Below are 18,377 nucleotides of genomic sequence, written 5' to 3'. Positions count from 1 at the left end.
TTGCAAGCAATGGTTTAAAAAAGCTTCATTTTGACTCACCAATGTACTTTAAACCTAGCCACAGAAGTCAATGACAATTTCAACAGTGTATTTTTTTCAGTTTGCTGCAAGTTGTATGCTTTGGGATAGAAACCAGTAGAAACTGAGTTTGGAATGACAAAACCGAACTTGCAAAGCTTATTTTTCAGTCTAGGCTGAGTTTGACAATGTGCTAGCCCACTTCAGAGCAGTATATATTTCAGGTTCATGTGACATTCCACACCTCATCTTAAGTTTGAGTAGTTTAATTGTGTAGATGTTTGATATTTACTGAAAGCACTGAAAATAAAGCAAGCATGCAGAAAGCTTTCTGTTTAATTCACTATGGGTTATTGTTCCTGAGTCACTTATAACATTATTAGCTCTGAGTAAACTACTTGAATGCTATATAACTTTGACTCAAAATTAACTGTTAGCAATTGCACCCCTCTCCTAAAAACAGCCTTAATGCACAGTCACAAAACATAAAATATGTATTTAAAATTTTAATCAGTAATTTATTTTCTTAAGTTTTTTTTAGATTATGTTTGATTTTAGCAAGTGAAGAACTCAGTAGCAAATTTGATTATAATCAGATAAACATATTTCATATGATCTAAGCTTGCTACCTTTACCTGTTAGGCTAAACTGTTAGAATGTTCAGCTCAGTTACTCTTGTGCTGTTTACAAATAAGTTAACCTTGAGGCTACTGAAAGTAAAAACTTTTAGAACATGAAGGAAACTTCCTGAAATGTAAGGCATGTCAGCATGCATTCCAATTAAGAATGATTCACTCTGATATCCAGAATAAAAATTGTGTTGTGGCTTTTTATTATTAAGTATTTATGAAGTTTTGTTTTACTGCAAGGGCTTAAAGTGCTGAATAAGAAAGAAGTATGCAGAGGAGATTTACCAGGATGTTGCCTGGTCTGGAGGGAAGGTCTTATGAGGAAAGGCTGAGAGACTTGGGTCTGTTCTCATTGGAAAGAAGAAAGAAGAAGAGGGGATTTGTTAGAGACATACAGGATGATTAGAGGATTAGATAGGGTAGACAGTGAAAGTCTTTTTCCTAGGATGATGATGTCAGCTTGTATGAAAGGGCATAACTACAAATTGAAGGGTGATAGATTTAAGACAGATGTCAGAGGCAGGTTCTTTACGCAGAGAGTGGTAAGGGCGTGGAATGCCCTACCTGCTAATGTAGTCAACTCGGCCACATTAGGGAGATTTAAACAATCCTTAGATAAGCACATGAATGATTTTGGGATAGTGTAGGGGGATGAGCTGAGAATAGTTCACAGGTCAGTGCAACATCGAGGGCCGAAGGGCCTGTTCTGCACTGTATTGTTCTATGTTCTATGTCGAAGTCTTACCAAAATTTTGCAGCTGGTAGCTTTATTGTTCCTGAAAAGGAATACTGAATTGATAGAAACAGAATTAAGTGTGTCTGTGTTTGTTTGTGCAAACTTGTGTGCGTGTCTGCATAATAAAGATTGTTCACTTTCTGCAAAATCCTTCTTGAGGTTAAAATATGAAAATGCAATTGTCTCCATTTCGGATGTCTGCTGCTCTACAATTGGAGGCTGCCGACTAATAATCCCTTTTCCCACAGTATCTAATAATTTGACATGGGAGACATATTTTGACAGCATAATCTAATCTGCGCAATGTTGATCAGTGTAACATTGCTACTGTATATTAAACAAGGTATAGAGAATAACTTGGGTACTTATATCTAAGCAGTTGATCAGATTGCTTGAATTGTCTTATCTCTGTATGTACCTAACACCAGGAGTTCTTGTGGTCAGAAAGACTTGCTTACTGTTAGTGAATATTAATTTCTCTTGTTTTAAAAGATTTGTTTAAAAATATCAAGTGTAAGAAGTCTATTTAAATGTGATTTGTGTGATCATTCGATTTGGAATAGCCATTGTCTCCAGTGAAAGGCTGCCATGTATTTTAAAATTATGGTTTTATTCTTGATGCAAGCAAAAGCACCCATAGATCCAGATTAGGTGAATAATGTAATTTGAGTTTCTGCATTTGAAAGCAGGAATCTGAAAATTAGGTTTTATATAATTCCTCAACTGCAATCATCATGAGTAAGCGAATTGTCCCAAACAGTTCTTGCCCTTTACAAATTTGGTGAGACTCAAAAATGTTTTGTATGATGGCATAATGTTGTTAACTTTCTGACTTTTTAGTTTAATGCATTTTAAAAGTTCAACTTAACTATGAATTAGATGGTAAGCATATCTCATTGGTTAGACTGAATTTCATGCAGCAGAAGCTTTCACAATGCACTTTAGTAACTTTAGGGATTAAATTCAGATTATCCATTGCGGGAGTAAGCTTGAAGTGTTAGTATTTGATCTAGCCAGTGAGGAATTTACGAGGCATATGATCTTTAAGATCAAATTAATTACATGTTAAAATATAAACCACTTCAGAGATTCAGCCCTCAAACAAACCTGTTCAGATGTGTGTGTTGAATTGATGAAGCAAATTTGTTTTAAAAAAGTCATAATTAGTACTTTGAATGATTCAGATATAGATTAAACATTTAAAATCATAGAACTCTTGAAAGCCACATATCAATACTGTATTTGTTATCATTGGCCCAATGTGACTTTTTCATTCATCATTAATTCCATATCTTTCTAAGTTAAAAATGTACATTGTTTGAACCATGTCAGAGAAGTTTAGCTATTGATTATTGCTCCACATTTGTACTGAAGTTATAAACTAGTATTATAAACAAAATAAACTATTTGAACATAGAACCCCTGATTAATGCACCTAACCTACATATCCCGGAACACTATGGGCAATTTAGCATGGCCAGTTCACCTAACCTGCACCATCTTTGGATTATTTCTGCACTAAATATTCAAAATTCAACTGAACTTTCGTTTGGGTAAAGAAACCCAGTAAGTTCCTGTTAATACCCATTAACGATAGCTTTCAAATGTCCTCATGTCCACAATGAATGCTGTCACCATCATACCAATAGTCAAACTGGACAAAAATCAAATTGAGAGTTGAATGCAAAGTCTTGCTGAATATGGCAATGAATTGTTGTTGCAAGTTGAGAAAGGTGTATTTATTCCCAGAATACAATCATGTTTTGTTCTTTTGCAGCATGTGCAGCTGATTTATATCAAAAACAATATCAAATCCAGTTGGAGAAAGAATAGCATTTGGTTAAGTCAGCGCCTCAATAAACACCATCTAAAGCATTTTTTTTAATCCACAGCATATGCATCCACATCACAAAGCAGTGAACGCTGATGGATCAGCAAGTCAGCTGAGTCTCTATACATCTCCTTCACTACCTAACATTTCCCTTGGGCTCCCAGCTACAGTCACAGTATCCAATGCACAGATCAATGTAAGTAGACACTTTTATTTTATGGAACAATAACTCAGTGGGTGCACTTCAGTAATTAAAAATGATCTCACTTAGTTCATGTCTCATTGTTTAATTTTTAATTGAACAGAACTGCTATTGTAGGACCTTAATTTACAATTAAACAGTGATTTTTGAATGACACTGAACATAAAGTACTTCAGAGTTTGGTGGCAAATCATGCCAATAAAAACGGTCTTAGCTCTATTTGTGTGTTTCTGTGGTACCTTTGCCTCTTGATTCATAAGACTGATGTTAAAACTACACAATGGGAACCAGTACAAAGAATCTTAAAGTATATGAGAAGACATCTCAACCAAGTAATTGTGGGGAGAAAAGCACATTGCAAACATTGTAGATCTATTTTTAAATGATCCATTTCATTTGGAGGTACTTGGCTTTTTGATCAAATTGATTTGAGAGCTTGTCAGAATAGAGCATTCACTGTTTCTTAAGATGTGTGGTAATGAAATACTGTGTATAGAAATAGCTAATTTTTTAAATAATTCAACCCCTGCACTTTGGCTAAGTACAATGATTGGCATATTCTTTTAATGCTAGATTTTTATGCTATTTCTCCATTTGTGGTGTGTGTACAGAGGATTAGACTAGATACACTTAATTGTCAAATCGGCCATTCCAATTTCGAAAGGTTTGGTTGTTGGCTTTCCTGTTTTAATCTGCAGTTTTTTATTCTGGTCTTAATTTTGATTTCATTCTTCATTCTTCTCAGCCTGCTGTAACTATAAGGTTGAAAAGAATGAGTGTGTGAAACAACTCAGTTAAATGATATAAGTAGGTAGAAGGGAGGGAGATGCAAGTTCTGTGATAGAATTTCATTTGTTTTTGTTTGATGAATACAGTCACTTCTGCTATAATGCAGTAGTTCTGTTCTCGTGCAATCCCATGTTGTTAAAAAATTGCATAATAGCAGCACCATTTAAACCAATGGAGCCGGAATCATATTGTAACCAATACATGGTTTAAAAGTTCATGTTAAACAGTGTCACCAATTCATCAATTGTGTTATAGCGAATTCGCATTAACAAAACATGTGTTATAGCAGAACAACCTGTAATGCCTTTTTTTTACTATTTATAGGCATCACAAAAGATGTCAGCCCAACAAGAAGCAGAAAGGCAAGCTATTCAGTCTTTGCGTCAGGGTGGTGCCTTAACAGGGAAGTTCGTGAGTACCACCTCGCTACCATCAGGTTTGCCCACAACGGCAGTTGAAGGAGAAACCAACACTCACAGCCACCCATCACTTCTTCAACACGTGCTGCTTCTAGAGCAAGCTCGTCAGCAAAATGCTTTGATAGCTGGTGAATAGTTTTTACTAAAGCCTTCACAGTGTATCGGAAAATGTATTAAAAAGCAATAACTTGAGAGAGACAAGTCCCAAATTGATAATGATTGTCAGGTTTATGACTGTCATTTGAATGGTTTATGACATTTGTAATTCTTTTATAAGTGACAAGATTTTTAAAGCATCGCTTCGCAGATCTGATAGGATAATCAATGCAGAATAATCTAAGAATCTGTGAAGTGAAGAATTGATTTTACAGAAGTGTGTTTCCCATTTATTTATTAATGAGCAATGTTGCAAGTAGATAAATTCTCTGTATTACTGTTATAATTTAAATATTTTGTTATATTCGGACCAGCAAGGTTTTGCCCTTTTTTTGTTGAAGTGAGTACCTGCCATTTTGATAATTTATTCAGAGTAGTATTAAACTACTTTGCAGAAAACCATAGAACTACAGATGCTGTAAATCAGAAACCGAATCCAACAGAAGTTACTGGAAAAGCTCAGCAGGTCTGGCAGCATCTGTGGAGAGAAGTCAAGGTCAACATTTTGGGTCTACTGACCCTTACTCAGAAGTGCTTGTAGCTAGGAAAAGATATGTGTATATCCTAAAGAAGTGGTTGGGGAGGTGGGGAGGGAGTAAACGATAGGTGGAGATAGAACCCAAAGGGAGAGAAAAACAATTGGACAGACAAAGAAATAGATAAAACAGTGGGGGTCCACTGTCACTGTGGGAGGGAAGAGAGAGGTTGAGGGCTGAAGTGCAGGAGATTGGTCAAACACGGCTGAGGTACCTGTCAACCATGGTGGTGGGGAATACTTGGTTGAAGAAAAAGGTGGACATTTCAGAGGCTTCCTTATAGAAGTCACACCATCAGAACTGATGTGATGGAGACAAGAAACTGGGAGAATGGAATAGAGCCTTCACAAGAAGCAAAGGAACTGGGTAAGTTGATGTGTTTGTAGTGGATATCAGTGGCCAGCCTATCCCCAGAAATGGAAACAGATATTGAGGAAGGGAAGGGAGAAGTCAAAGATGGACCAGGAGATCCACCAGAGTGGAAAATTGGAAGCAAAATTGATAAACGTTTTCAATTCTGGACGAGAGAGGGAAGTAGCAATAATGATGTCATCGACGTACCGGAGAAAGAGTTGTGGGTGGGGCCGGAATATGACTTAAACATGGAACAGTAGACATAGTCCACAATGAGACAGGCATAAAAGGAGCCCATGCAGGTGCCCATGGCCACCCCTTTGACCTGAAAAAAGTGGGAGGAGTTGAAGGAAAACTTGTTCAAAGTAAGAACAAGCTAGGTCAGGCAAAAGAAGAGTGGTAGTGAATGGGGACAGTTCAGGCCTTTTTTACGCAAGAAACAGAGACTATCCTGTTGAGGGGTGGTTGTGAAAAGGAATTACATATCCATGGTAAGGAGGAGGCAACTGGAGCCTCAAACTAGAAATTCTGAAACTGAAAGTGTTTGAAGAATGGTGGACGTAAGTTGGAAGAGTCACAACAAGGGGAGAAAAAAGTCAAATCAAGGTAAAAAGAGATGAGTTCTGTGAGGCAGGAGTAGGCAGAAACAATGGTTCCGCCCAGGCAGTCCTGTTTGTGGATTATAGGATGGAAGTAGAAGTGGGCTGCACATGCTTAGGGGACTATGAATTTAGAGGCATTGGGATTACCAGTTGAAATGATATTAGTGAGCATTGTGGACACAATAGCCTGGTGTTCCTTGGTGGGGTCATGGTCCAGGGGAAGATAGGAAGTCAATGCGCTGGACAACAACAGTACCACCCTCGTTGGCAGTCTTGATTACAAAGTCAGGGTTGTATCTGAGAGCACTATGCCTTAGCCCAGAGTAAAGACTCTTTTATACTGCGTCAAAAGAGTGTAAGTGAACAGTTACTTGTGTGTCTCCCTCTAAAAAAAACAAGTATTATGAGCTACATCAAATCTTCGCATTTCAATTTTAATTCACTCAATTAGATTAGATTCCCTACAGTATGGAAACAGGCCAACAAGTCCACACCGACCCAACCAGACCCTATTCCCCTATATTTACCCCTAATTAATGCACCTGACACTATGGACAATTTAGCATGGCCAATTCATCTGACCTGCTCATCTTTGGATTGTGGGAGGAAGCCGGAGTACCTGGAGGAAACCCACGCAGACACTGGGAGAGTGTGCAACCTCCACACAGACAGTCGCCCGAGGCTGGAATCAAACCCAGGTCCCTGGTGCTGTGAGGCAACAGTACAAACCATTGAGCCACCATGCCGCCTCATGTTTCAATTATATTTCTTCCTTAATTTTGGAGGGACTTTTAATACTGAATTATAATATTAATTCTGTTTTTGGGTGGAAATTTTTTTTTCCTCTGGGAGTAGTTTTAAAGTGATAGTTCAGATGACCCTCTGACAAGTACCACTTTGAATTCAACTCAGTGCTAATTGGCATCTTCTGTATGTAGAGCTATTTCAGACTATGGACACCGGGTAAATCTGGTAAGACAATACTCCATTATTAAATTAACAAACATGAGTACAAGCAATTCATTGATAAAAGCATTGTGTATGCCAACTACTAAATTATATAGTCATATAGATAAAAACAGTAATGGGTCCAACACCGACCCTTGAGGCACTCCACTACTCGCAGGCCTCCAGTCTGACAACCATCCTTCCAGTATTACCCTCTGCTTCCTTGTTTTACAGGAGTTTGCAGTAGTTAACTTAATTCACTATTCTAAATTAAAATCTTTTTCGCTACAATACTGCTTCTAAATAAACTCCTATGTAATAGTGTAAACATTGCATCTTGTTAATGAAACTTGTATTGAGAGAAAAATCTGCTTATTAAAAGGTCACATGCAAAGATTGAGTGTTCAAGTCCAAAGTTATTGAGTGCATCCACTTATCTAAATAAACCTATGTTTTTAAAGTTTTAAAAAATTTGATCTAACTGAAAATGTTTAATGAATGGTAATAACTATATATTAGAAGTGATATATTCACCAAACATGCAACTGCGCTATCATATTCACATTATAATTTATCTGTCATGTTGAACTTTAATACAATATAATCACTTCTGTGGGCTTGTGAGAAAAAAATTAAAATATAGTTAAGGTTTTTCTTTCTCTGCAATTAATTTGGGTTTATTAAAAGAAATATTGTTCTTTCAATAGTATAAGAGCTAATTATTAGTTTGGACTTTCGCTTTTGTTGTTACATGCTCTGTTTATGAGGAAACAATGTACAGATATTACTTATAATATTGTATAAAATTATAAATTATAAAAGAGCATGATTTATTCTTCAAGTTTTATGGTCATGCTTCACTTATTTTAACATGTTGCAATGACTGATTATATTTCTGATGTGGAAAGTGAAGTGGTAAACTTCTTGTAAATTTATCAGTTAGTACCTGGAATATTAGAGTTGTTCATGAACATCGTTCATTTGTGAAAATATAGAAAGGATCAACAATAATACTCTTGTAACTTATCTTACTCAGTGCCTCTCCATGCACAATCACCTTTGGTGACAGGTGAGAGAGTTTCCACCAATCTTCGAACAGTAAACAAGTTGCCTCGGCACCGCCCGCTAAGTCGTACCCAATCTGCTCCTCTACCCCAGAGTCCCCAGGCTTTGCAGCAGCTAGTGATGCAGCAACAACACCAACAGTTCTTGGAGAAACAGAAACAGTACCAACAACAAATCCAACTTAAGGTAAAAGAACAAAAAAAAACTGAGAAATGACCACTTGCAACTCGAACACCCTGAGCATCTAACATGTACGAGTAAAACTCCCACTTTTCAGTCTAGCTCTTTTTAGGCAAAGATTTGTATGCTTTATCATAATGTTGCTATGATACAAGGGAAGATTGACGAATTGCGTGATAAGCTTAATATGTACATATATTTTTGTAAGAACCATCCAGTAATATGTATCAGCTCTTTCATGTCTTCATGATTATGAATGCTATAGGCCAGAAGAAACTCAGTCCATCATGCCTGTCCCAGCTCTGAATGAGTTATCCATTTAGTTCCACTCCCTTACCTAATCCTGTTGTTCTATAGCTGAAGGCAAAAGGTATCCCTGAACAGTTCAAAACTAATTAATTTCTTTTGGAGTGTACTTATGCTGTGTGCAAGCATACAGCCAATTTCCATATTGTGAAATTTCACGATTGGAGTATGGTATGCAGTTTTGGGGGCCTTACCTAAGGAAAGGTATGCTGACCATAAAAGAAGTGCAATGAATATTCACCAAACTAATTCCTTGGACGGAGATATTGTACTTTGAGGAAGTTTAAATGTACAATATTGACTGGCATTAAAAAGAATGAAAGGTGATCTCATTATTTTAGGTTCATCTGAGCAGACAGAACTTATTTTAATGTGTTATCTAAAAGGTGGTAACTAACAGTACAATGCACATTGAGCATTAGATTGAAAGTACCAGACGTTATTCGGCATTCAAACCCTGGAGTTTAGAATTAGAATCTTCTGAGAGACTATTTCTTTGAGCCAAGTTGATGCATAATAAGTGTATTTGGATGTTTTGATGAATACTTTTGAAATACTTTAATTTTAAAAAGTACACAGGAGGAATTTATGAAAACACTTGGAATTTGAGATAAATGATTACTGCAAAAATGATAACTTAGTTTGAGTAGAGATGTCAGAAGCTAAATTCTCCAATGACTTAGATAGACTTAAATTGGAAAAGTTAAAAGCGAAACTTGTTAAATTCTGAAGAGAACTTGGTCAAAAAACTAAGGAAAATTAGTTAGAAATGCCCATTGTTGAATATTTAAACAATTTGAACACACGATGGCATGTAGAATATCATAGAATTAAAGAAACCTCAGCACAGAAGGCAATTTTCCATCTATTGAAATTCAGTTTTATGCTTTCTCTTCTAATTACTTTGCCCTGCACTTGAATCATGAATTTATTGTATATCCTACTCACTAACAATTTATTGAGTAGTGCAAGTTATTTTTCATATTTTTTCTATTTAGTTTACTCTTACTCTACACTAATGAGAATAACCTTTATATTTGGCTGTGCTCTAATTTATGATTGTGTGTTAATTGTTTTGTTTATGCATGTGAATGTCTGCCATAGATGCTTTCCAAGTCAAGTGAATCACCTCGACAACCTCCAATTCACCCTGAGGAGACTGAAGAAGAGTTGTGTGAGCAACAGGACATGCAGGAAGATCAGGCACCTGCAAGTAGCAGCAGCATCAATTCTGGAGGAAGTGAAGCAACAAATGACATTCTTGAACAGGATGCAATGCAGGTGAAGGATGAACCACCAGATAGTGAAGAGGAAGATCAACTAGAAGATCAGAAAGAAGGTGAAGAACAACTTCCGCATTTTAATCAGGTAATCCCAGTTCTTTATTGGTTTTCATCTTGTACCTGCTATGACAAAAGAGGTCTCAACCAGTGATTCTCAAGCTACCACATGGGTTTTCTGTTGTTTTTTGCTTTTTCCCTTTCAATGTAAGAAAACAATTTTATTGTCTGTGTGGGCTTAAACTTTTTAAAACTGTCAAAGGTGAAATATATCAATCTGAGTTGAAGAATAGAAATATAACTTAATTTTAACAATCACAGTAGAATTGTGTTTCCTTAACGCTCAAGTTTTTTGAGACGTTAATACTTATTTCATAAATCTGCTGAAAGGGTTGAATGAAAAACCTTTTTAAATTAAATTTTAAAACAATACATAGGTGGAGCATGTTTTCTTGCTTTTGTTTTAAACTGTTAAGTCTAAAATGCACACAAGTAGTTGTGAATAATTAAGGAACTGTGCAATCACAAATCTTCAATAACGTTTGTTTATTTATCAATCAAAAACTATAAACATAAAAGTAACATTAAGTAACTATTTGCTTTTTGCTTTTGCAAGTATTTTGTCTGCTTTTTAATATAACTGTATGTTTTCATTTACGCTGAGTTTAAGACATGCAGCACATTCTTACATTCAAGTTATATCACCAAAGATGTGCCAATAATAAGTTTAGTCGTCTTCATTGGGTAAATTTCCTGTAGTAATGTCAACAGCAGCTACAAAGGGAACAGACTGGAAGGCAGTAAAGCTTAATAAGTCACAGAGTACCTTGAGACTTTGTAAGCAATGTGTTTCCTAATCCTCTTAATGTAATATGGTGATGTTGGGAGTATAGCAGAACTTTTTTTAAACTTCAAGAAATTACTTGCTTGTACCAAAACAGAAACATGCAGCAGTTTCTTTAAAAATTTCATTTAGAATATTTTTTTGTTCGTGCGTTGTAGTTACACTTCAGAATTTCACAGAAAGTAACAACTTCCAATTAAAATAAAATGCTAGTTTAGCCTTGCTTCATTATACAAGAAATTCTTAATATTGTAAGGCTACTATTGTCAGTAGTTTATCTGTTGAAACAATAAATCCAAGATAATCCTAAGGTTTATTGTTAATATTATTGACTAATAATATTGCTTTGTAAAATTTACATTTTCTTAATATTATGAAAGATGCTCATAAGATCTAATCTCTTTTCATAAAGTCATCAAACGGTGCTATTTGCTGTTACAGCACCCCATTCCATTACTACTTGTAATGGGTCTTGATTCATCCATTGACCCAAACATTTCAAAACATTCACAGCATAGAAACTGATCATTCAATCCAATAGGTCCATATTGGTGTGTTTATGCTTCACACAAACCTCCTTCCACCATTGATTTTTGAACCTCATTAATGTATTGTTCCGCTCCTTTCTTTCTCATGTACTTGCTCGAGTGCATCAATGTTGTTTGTCTCAGATATTTCAAGTACTAGCAAGTTCCATATTCTCACCATTTACTGGGTAATTTCTAGATTACAACAGTCTGTACATTTCAAAATTACTTCATTGACTGTATGCACACTTTTAAAGCAGATTAATAGTTATGAAAGGTACTATATAAATGCAAGCTTTTCTTGAAGATGTTTATCCTGAGCTCCTAGTTGGATTATTTGGTAACACATATTTAAGCTTGTGGTTCTGATCTCACCTGCAAGTAGAAGCTTATCCCCCACTATATTTAGTTGATTAAACCCTTTCATAACCTGTTTTAGAGAAGTATCTCCCAGTCAGTTCAGCCTTTCCCAATGAATATAACCCCTCAATTCTGGTTTCATTCTAGTAATTCTTTTATGCACTTCTCCAATGCTCTCCTATGATAAAAGTTTGATGATTGAATCTTAGGTAGCTGGAAATGTTTTTGATGCAAAGTCATATTGCATTTAAGTAGGATGTCTAATGTGACGTTATCATTGGACAAATAAACAGCTACCATCAGTTCTGCAATATACAACATATAAAAAAAACTTCTAAAAGAGATCTTGAGCAGAAATGGCACAATAAGTTCTCCAATTGTTTTTGTGCAGGCTGCGAACTAGTTTATTCTTTGGCCTTTTTTTGAAAAGTGATTTTGATTTTTTTTCTCAAGATGACTGGTTTCATGGCATGATCTAAATTTTATATTTTGTTTCAGAATATTTTTTCACCATTTACTGGGTAATTTCAAGATTACAACAGTCAATACATTTCAAAATTACTTAATTGACTGCATAGCATTTTTATATATGATTGGAAGCATATTAATGGGAAATTAACTACACTATGAGAGGAGAAATATATACAGATTGGTATGTTTGGTCAATTGGCCAAACAAAATGAAGTGAAGTAAGGGAAAGCTTGCGTGGAACATCAAGGCTTGTTCAGCCGAACATTTGTGTTATATGATCATGTGAAACATTCGAGCCTCTTAACTCAAAAGGTTGTAGGTTCAAACCCTTGTTTAGTACTCAAGCTCAAAACATAAGCTCATTTCTCAGTGTAACACTGAAGTCATGTTTTATTGTTGAAGCTGTTGTTTTTTTTAATGAATGCAATATTAAATCGATGACCAAATGGTTTGTTAAAGTGAACATAAAGAATCCAATGGAATTTCTTAAAGAACCAATCAACGACTGAGCATCACAGTAGTGAAGGTGATCTTTGGGATTTTCTTCTGTTTTTTCGTAGGATACAAGTGTTACTGGCAAGCCCAACATTTGTCTCAATAATGAAATATTGCGGCAGCATTCATTTATGTTAGCACTTAGATTAGATTACTTACAGTGTGGAAACAGGCCCTTCGGCCCAACAAGTCCACACCGCCCCGCCGAAGCGCAACCCACCCATACCCCTACATCTACCCCTTACCTAACATTACGGGCAATTTAGCATGGCCAATTCACCTAACCTGCACATCTTTGGACTGTGGGAGGAAACCGGAGCACCCGGAGGAAACCCACGCAGACACGGGGGAGAATGTGCAAACTCCACACAGTCAGTTGCCTGAGGCAGGAATTGAACCCAGGTCTCTGGCACTGTGAGGCAGCAGTGCTAACCACTGTGCCACCGTGCCGCCCCTGAACAGTCCTGTTTGATTGGCCTGAGAGGTTTTTTGCCCTTACCTGTGCAGAAGTGCTACCTATGGTCCCAAATTAGCACTGTTTGTCACTCTTGATATGTTGAAGTGCAAGTGCAAATCAATATTCAATAGCAGATTATACTCTATTACAATAGCTGTTATGCTACTGCACTTTATGTGTACATGATCCAGATTTCAGTTGCAAAATTGTGAAAGACACAGTGGTGCAAACTAATAATATAAACATATGGGGAAAGGTGTGTTTTCATTCAAGAAAATTGATTTTATTCAGTTAGTTTGTTCTGAAATAAACGAGTGAGTTCAATAAAATTAAATTCAATTAAATTAAAAGGCATGATTACAGAGAAAATGTTCAGCTGACTGCAAAAGAACAGCTGGGAATTTGATTGAGCTAGTTTTTTAAAAATTCTTTATACAATCATGGGATGAGGGCATCACTGGCTGGGCAGAATTTATTGCCCATCCCAAACAGCCCAGAAGGCAGTTAAGAGTCTAGCACATTGCTGTGGATCGAGAGTTACGAAGGGCAGATCAGATAACAGTGGCAATTTCCATCCCGAAAGGACATTAGTGAACTAGATGGGTTTCTCCAAACAATCAGCAATGGATTCATGTACGTCATTAGACTCTTAGTTCCAAATTTTTTAAAAAATTGAATTCATATTTTACCGTCTGCCATGGCAGGATTTGAACACGCATGCCCAGAGCATTACTTTGGTCTCTAGATTGACAGTCCAGCGATCACTAGACCATTGCCTCTGCGGGTTGCTAGACTTCTAGAGACAATTGAACTTACAGTTGATTTTATAGAGAATAAAGAGTGTATGATCCAGTCATTACATCTTTGGAGTTTTTAAATGAAACACCATCTAGATTTCTGCTAATTCAACTAAATGACTGAAAATAGCTGCACAAGATTCACAAGCAGTGGGAGACATAAAACATAATTTTTAAATGGTAGATACGAATGGTAGGCTTTTCACTTTAATACCATGGTAAGGGAAACATGGTAAATCATATCTCAATAAGTAATCATAATTTGGATTCAGGTAGGTTCCAGGGACGCTGTAATTATGAATGTCAATAGAGTATTGAAAACATGGTGATACATAAATCCAAGGCTGAAGCATTCACAGCCAGTTGCTGTCAGATATGCCAGATGGATGACTCAGCATGGCCACCTTTTGAGAAGGCACCTTTGAATCCAGTCTTAAACTTATCAATTCACTTCATGCAATGACATGAAGTTGCTTAGCATACTGGATGTCATAAAAGCCAGGGCCCAGAAACATCCTGATTTTAGTGCTGAAATGTTGTGCCCTAGAAGTAGCTGCACCTCTAGCAAAGCTATTCCATTAAGTTACAACATTGCCGTCTACCTGGTAAAGTGGAAGATATCAAAGTTATGCTCTGTCTTTAAAATCAGGATAAATTTGAACTGGTCAGTTACAGTGCTATCGGTCTCCTGTCATTGACCAGCAGTGTTCCACGGCGGTGCTGGGTCCGCTTTTGTTTTTCATTTATGTAAATAGTTTAGATGAGAATATTGAAGGCATGGTCAGTAACTTTGCAGATGACACCAAGATTAGTGGTATAGTGGACAGTGAAGAACGCTATCCAAGATTATAAAGAGATCTTGATCAATTGGATCAATGGGCTGAAGAGTAGCAGATTCAGTTTAATTTGGATAAATGTGAAGTTGTGCATTTTGGTAAAACAAACAAGGTGAGGACATGTACAATTAAAAGTAAGGCTTTGGGTAGTACGGTAGAACAAAGAGATCTAGGGATACAGGTACATAATTATTTGAAGTTTGTATCACACATAATTAGGGTGATTAAGAAGGTATTTAACACATTGCTCAGACCTTTGAGTATAGAAGTTGGGATGTTAAGTTGAGGTTGTACAGGACCTTAGTGAGACCTCTTATGGAGTACTGTGACCAGCTCTGGTTGCCCTGTTATAGGAAGGATACTATTAAGCTGGAGAAGGCTTGAAGAAATTTATCAGGATATTGTCGGGAATGGACAGTTTAAGTAATAGGGAGAGGCTGGGACGTTTTTCACTGGAGCGTAGGAGGTTATGGGGTGACCTTATAGAGGTTCATAATATCATGAGGGATCTAGATAAGGTGGATGGCAGGTATCTTTTCCCTCATGTGGGAGCTTTCAAGACTAAGAGGCATATTTTTAAGATAAGAGGAGAAAGATTTTAAAAAGACATATGGGGCAATTCTTTCATACAGAGGGTTCATGTGTGGAATGAACTTCCAGAGGAAGTGTTGGATGCAGGTACAGTTACAACATTTAAAAGACATTTGGATAAGTTCATGAACAGGAAATGTTTGGAGAGATGTGGGCCAAGTGCAGACAGGTGGGACTAGTTTATTTTGGGATTATGGTCGGCATCGATTGGTTGGACTGAAGAGCCTGCTTCCATGCTGTATGACTCTATGATTACAAAATGTTGGAAATTGTCATCTGCTATGCTATCAAGTGAGACTTCTTCATCAACAATGTGATTTCTGCCAGCGCCACTCTGCTACAAATCTTGTAGCTTGATCTAAATGTGGGCAAATGAGTTGAATTTCAGAGATGAAGTGAAAGTACTGCCTTGACATCAAGGCAGGATTTGACCAGTCGTGACTTTAAGGAGCTATTGGACTGAATTTTATCAGAAAAATCGGCTAAATACCAATTTTGGGCTGTTGTGTGGAGGGTCTGTCTCTGTGAGCTTTAGCAAGTTGTGCAAGTGTCTGCTGTTCACCACGTTATGCTTCTGTGGTGTCAGATCTAAAAGTAGAGGTCTCTTTAAGGCACAGACAAATTGGCACCAGAGTTGATTAAGAGCAGTTGATGCTCATTAGTCATCTGAGGGGCCCTGAGTGTGCTGCAGTGGTAGTGTCCCTACCCCGGACTGCAGGGCCCAGGTTCAAGTCCCGCCTGCTCCAGAGATGTATAATAACATCATTGAACAACTTGATTCAAAAAATAGGTTAAATTAAAAATATTTAAGTGATGAGTGCTAGGGGTGCAGTGGTAGCATCTCTACCTCTGAGCCAGGAGACCCAGGTTCTCAAGCCCTGCTTCACTGGTGTGTCATATTATTTCTGAGCAAGTTGATTTTTAAAAAAAAGCCATGTTCTGATGGCTCTTGCATGATATAATCCCTACATCTGGGCCAGAAGGTCTGGGTTCAGTTGCCACCTGCTCTAATAACAATCATATTGATTTAAAAACAATATCTGCTGTGAAATAGTCATTTGATTGAATTGTAATTGGAGGAAAGTAATGAGCTCTTTATTTTGCATACATGATAAAACAGAAGAATCAAGTTCTGCTGTTCTGCATCTGGTGCCCAGCAAGCAGCCAATAAGTATCATGGCTGTCCAAAGACCGATTATCAAGCCTAACATTGTGAAGAAACAAACGAAGTTTGTTTGTCATCAGTCAAATTGGTATGTGAAGATTGCACATAACTGGCATAAGGGATTGACAACAGAGTGCACAGATGGTTTAAAGGTCAGATATTACTGCCCATTAAATGCAGCAGCAACAAGAAGATCAAACACATGCTGCCATGCAGGGAAATTGCCAATGAAGAACGTCAAGAAGCTGGAAGTCCTCATGATGAGCAATAAAATGTATTGCGCCAAGGTTTCTCACACTGTCTCCTTCAAAACCCACAAAACAATTTTGGAGAGGGCAGCCCAGATTGCAGTCATGATCACCAATTTGGATTCCAGGTTATGCAGTAAAGGGAATGAAATTCTCTTGGCAAAACTTCAACTCCTTGAAAAATCTTAAAATATCTGTATTTAGAAAAGAGCCACTTTCAGACAATGGTCTTATGATGCAGTGGTACTGTCCTTATCTTTGAACCTGGGGATCTGGGTTCAAGTCCCAGCTGTCCTGGACATGTCATAGGATGTTTGAATAGACTAAAAGTATCTAGAAAAGATCTGAATTCTTCCTCAGTGGGTTGTTGGTTTCTGGACAATCAAATGTTCCAGAAAAGAAAGACAAAAGTCATTTCTGTTTCTAGCAAGAAACAAAGCTCCCAGTAGTTTTTTTTAAATTAAATAGCTGTGTCATGCTGCAGGATCACAAATAATAACTATCTACCTGTGTTTTTGGATTTGGAAGAATGAAGTGGAGATGTGGTCATGGGCCAGTTCACTACTCAAGATGAAGCAAGGTATGGCTTTCACTTTATTATGATCAAGAAGGAGTAAAATTAGAAATAAAGCATTTTCAGAACTGTGTAACAGACCCGAGTAGCTGAGTTGAAGATTCTAATATGATTTCTGTACAGAACTTACTAAAACGATGATTTGCTGGAATCCGACAAGGCTGGTTACTATTTGATGACAATCAATCTACAGAAGAGTATATCATAAAATTTGAGAGTTTTGCAACTGACTTTAGAAATTCTGGAGTCTGTGCTGGCATCAAGTACAAAGCTTGCATGCCAACTTTTGTTTTTAACAGGTTTTGTGAGAACGACTCTGTATTTGAACAAATCGCTGCTGCCCTAAATAGACCTGTTCCAGATCCCTTTACAGAAGGTTGTGAATTCTGTGGTAATACAGATCCTGGAAGACACTGTGATTACTGACTCACAAAGTTGAAGGGTGCCTCGTCACAAGCACCCATATAAGTATAGAATTGCTGAAATGTGTTTTGAAGACGGTCATACCCTTAGATTTCTCAATCAAAGGAAAATGCAGGTTTTGAGTTATGGATAGCAATAAATGACTCTCCAAGATCCAAGGGTAGTAGTTAATCGATGGTTCTAGTTTGATTTCAAATATCACCATGGCAGAAGTTATCCAAGGCTGAGAAGTCAAGAATTTGAAGCAAAATTCTGAGAATGAATATGATGAGGCAAACAGTTGAAAAATGGTGCAAGTGAAAAAAGACTAAAGTTAATCCATAAGTATCTTAGTTGCTAAAGCATTCATTTGTGCCTACTAGACAAAATGGCAGTACCTCAATAGTGTCTGGTGTAAAATGGTTGACCTGTTATTTGGAAACTGTGGATAAAGCATACAAAAATTGAGTTAAAAAATTCAAAAACTCAACTTTTTTTTTGATTCAAGGATACTAATTTGTTACCATTTCTAAAGAAAGTGGCTCTCTCCTGTGAAATT

General features: G+C 36.9%; 1 protein-coding gene and 1 pseudogene across 11 annotated transcripts in view; both read left to right on the top strand.

Annotated features, from left to right (window-relative positions):
- Window positions 1–18,377, top strand: part of hdac5 (histone deacetylase 5) — a 361,492-nt gene that overhangs the window by 243,650 nt on the left and 99,465 nt on the right. For all 11 annotated transcript variants that reach the window (XM_072561648.1, XM_072561646.1, XM_072561640.1 and 8 more), the window contains 4 exons: window positions 3,276–3,410; window positions 4,530–4,752; window positions 8,257–8,471; window positions 9,876–10,139. In XM_072561648.1, coding sequence (XP_072417749.1) covers window positions 3,276–3,410; window positions 4,530–4,752; window positions 8,257–8,471; window positions 9,876–10,139 — 837 coding nt within the window. The remainder of the gene's footprint in view (window positions 1–3,275; window positions 3,411–4,529; window positions 4,753–8,256; window positions 8,472–9,875; window positions 10,140–18,377) is intronic.
- On the top strand, window positions 16,492–17,031 carry LOC140465515 (large ribosomal subunit protein eL32 pseudogene; annotated as a pseudogene).

Source organism: Chiloscyllium punctatum, chromosome 42, assembly GCF_047496795.1.
Source record: "Chiloscyllium punctatum isolate Juve2018m chromosome 42, sChiPun1.3, whole genome shotgun sequence".
Taxonomy (NCBI): domain Eukaryota; kingdom Metazoa; phylum Chordata; class Chondrichthyes; order Orectolobiformes; family Hemiscylliidae; genus Chiloscyllium; species Chiloscyllium punctatum.
Note: the sequence above shows the minus strand (reverse complement) of the source record. Positions and strands in the feature narration are given on the sequence as shown.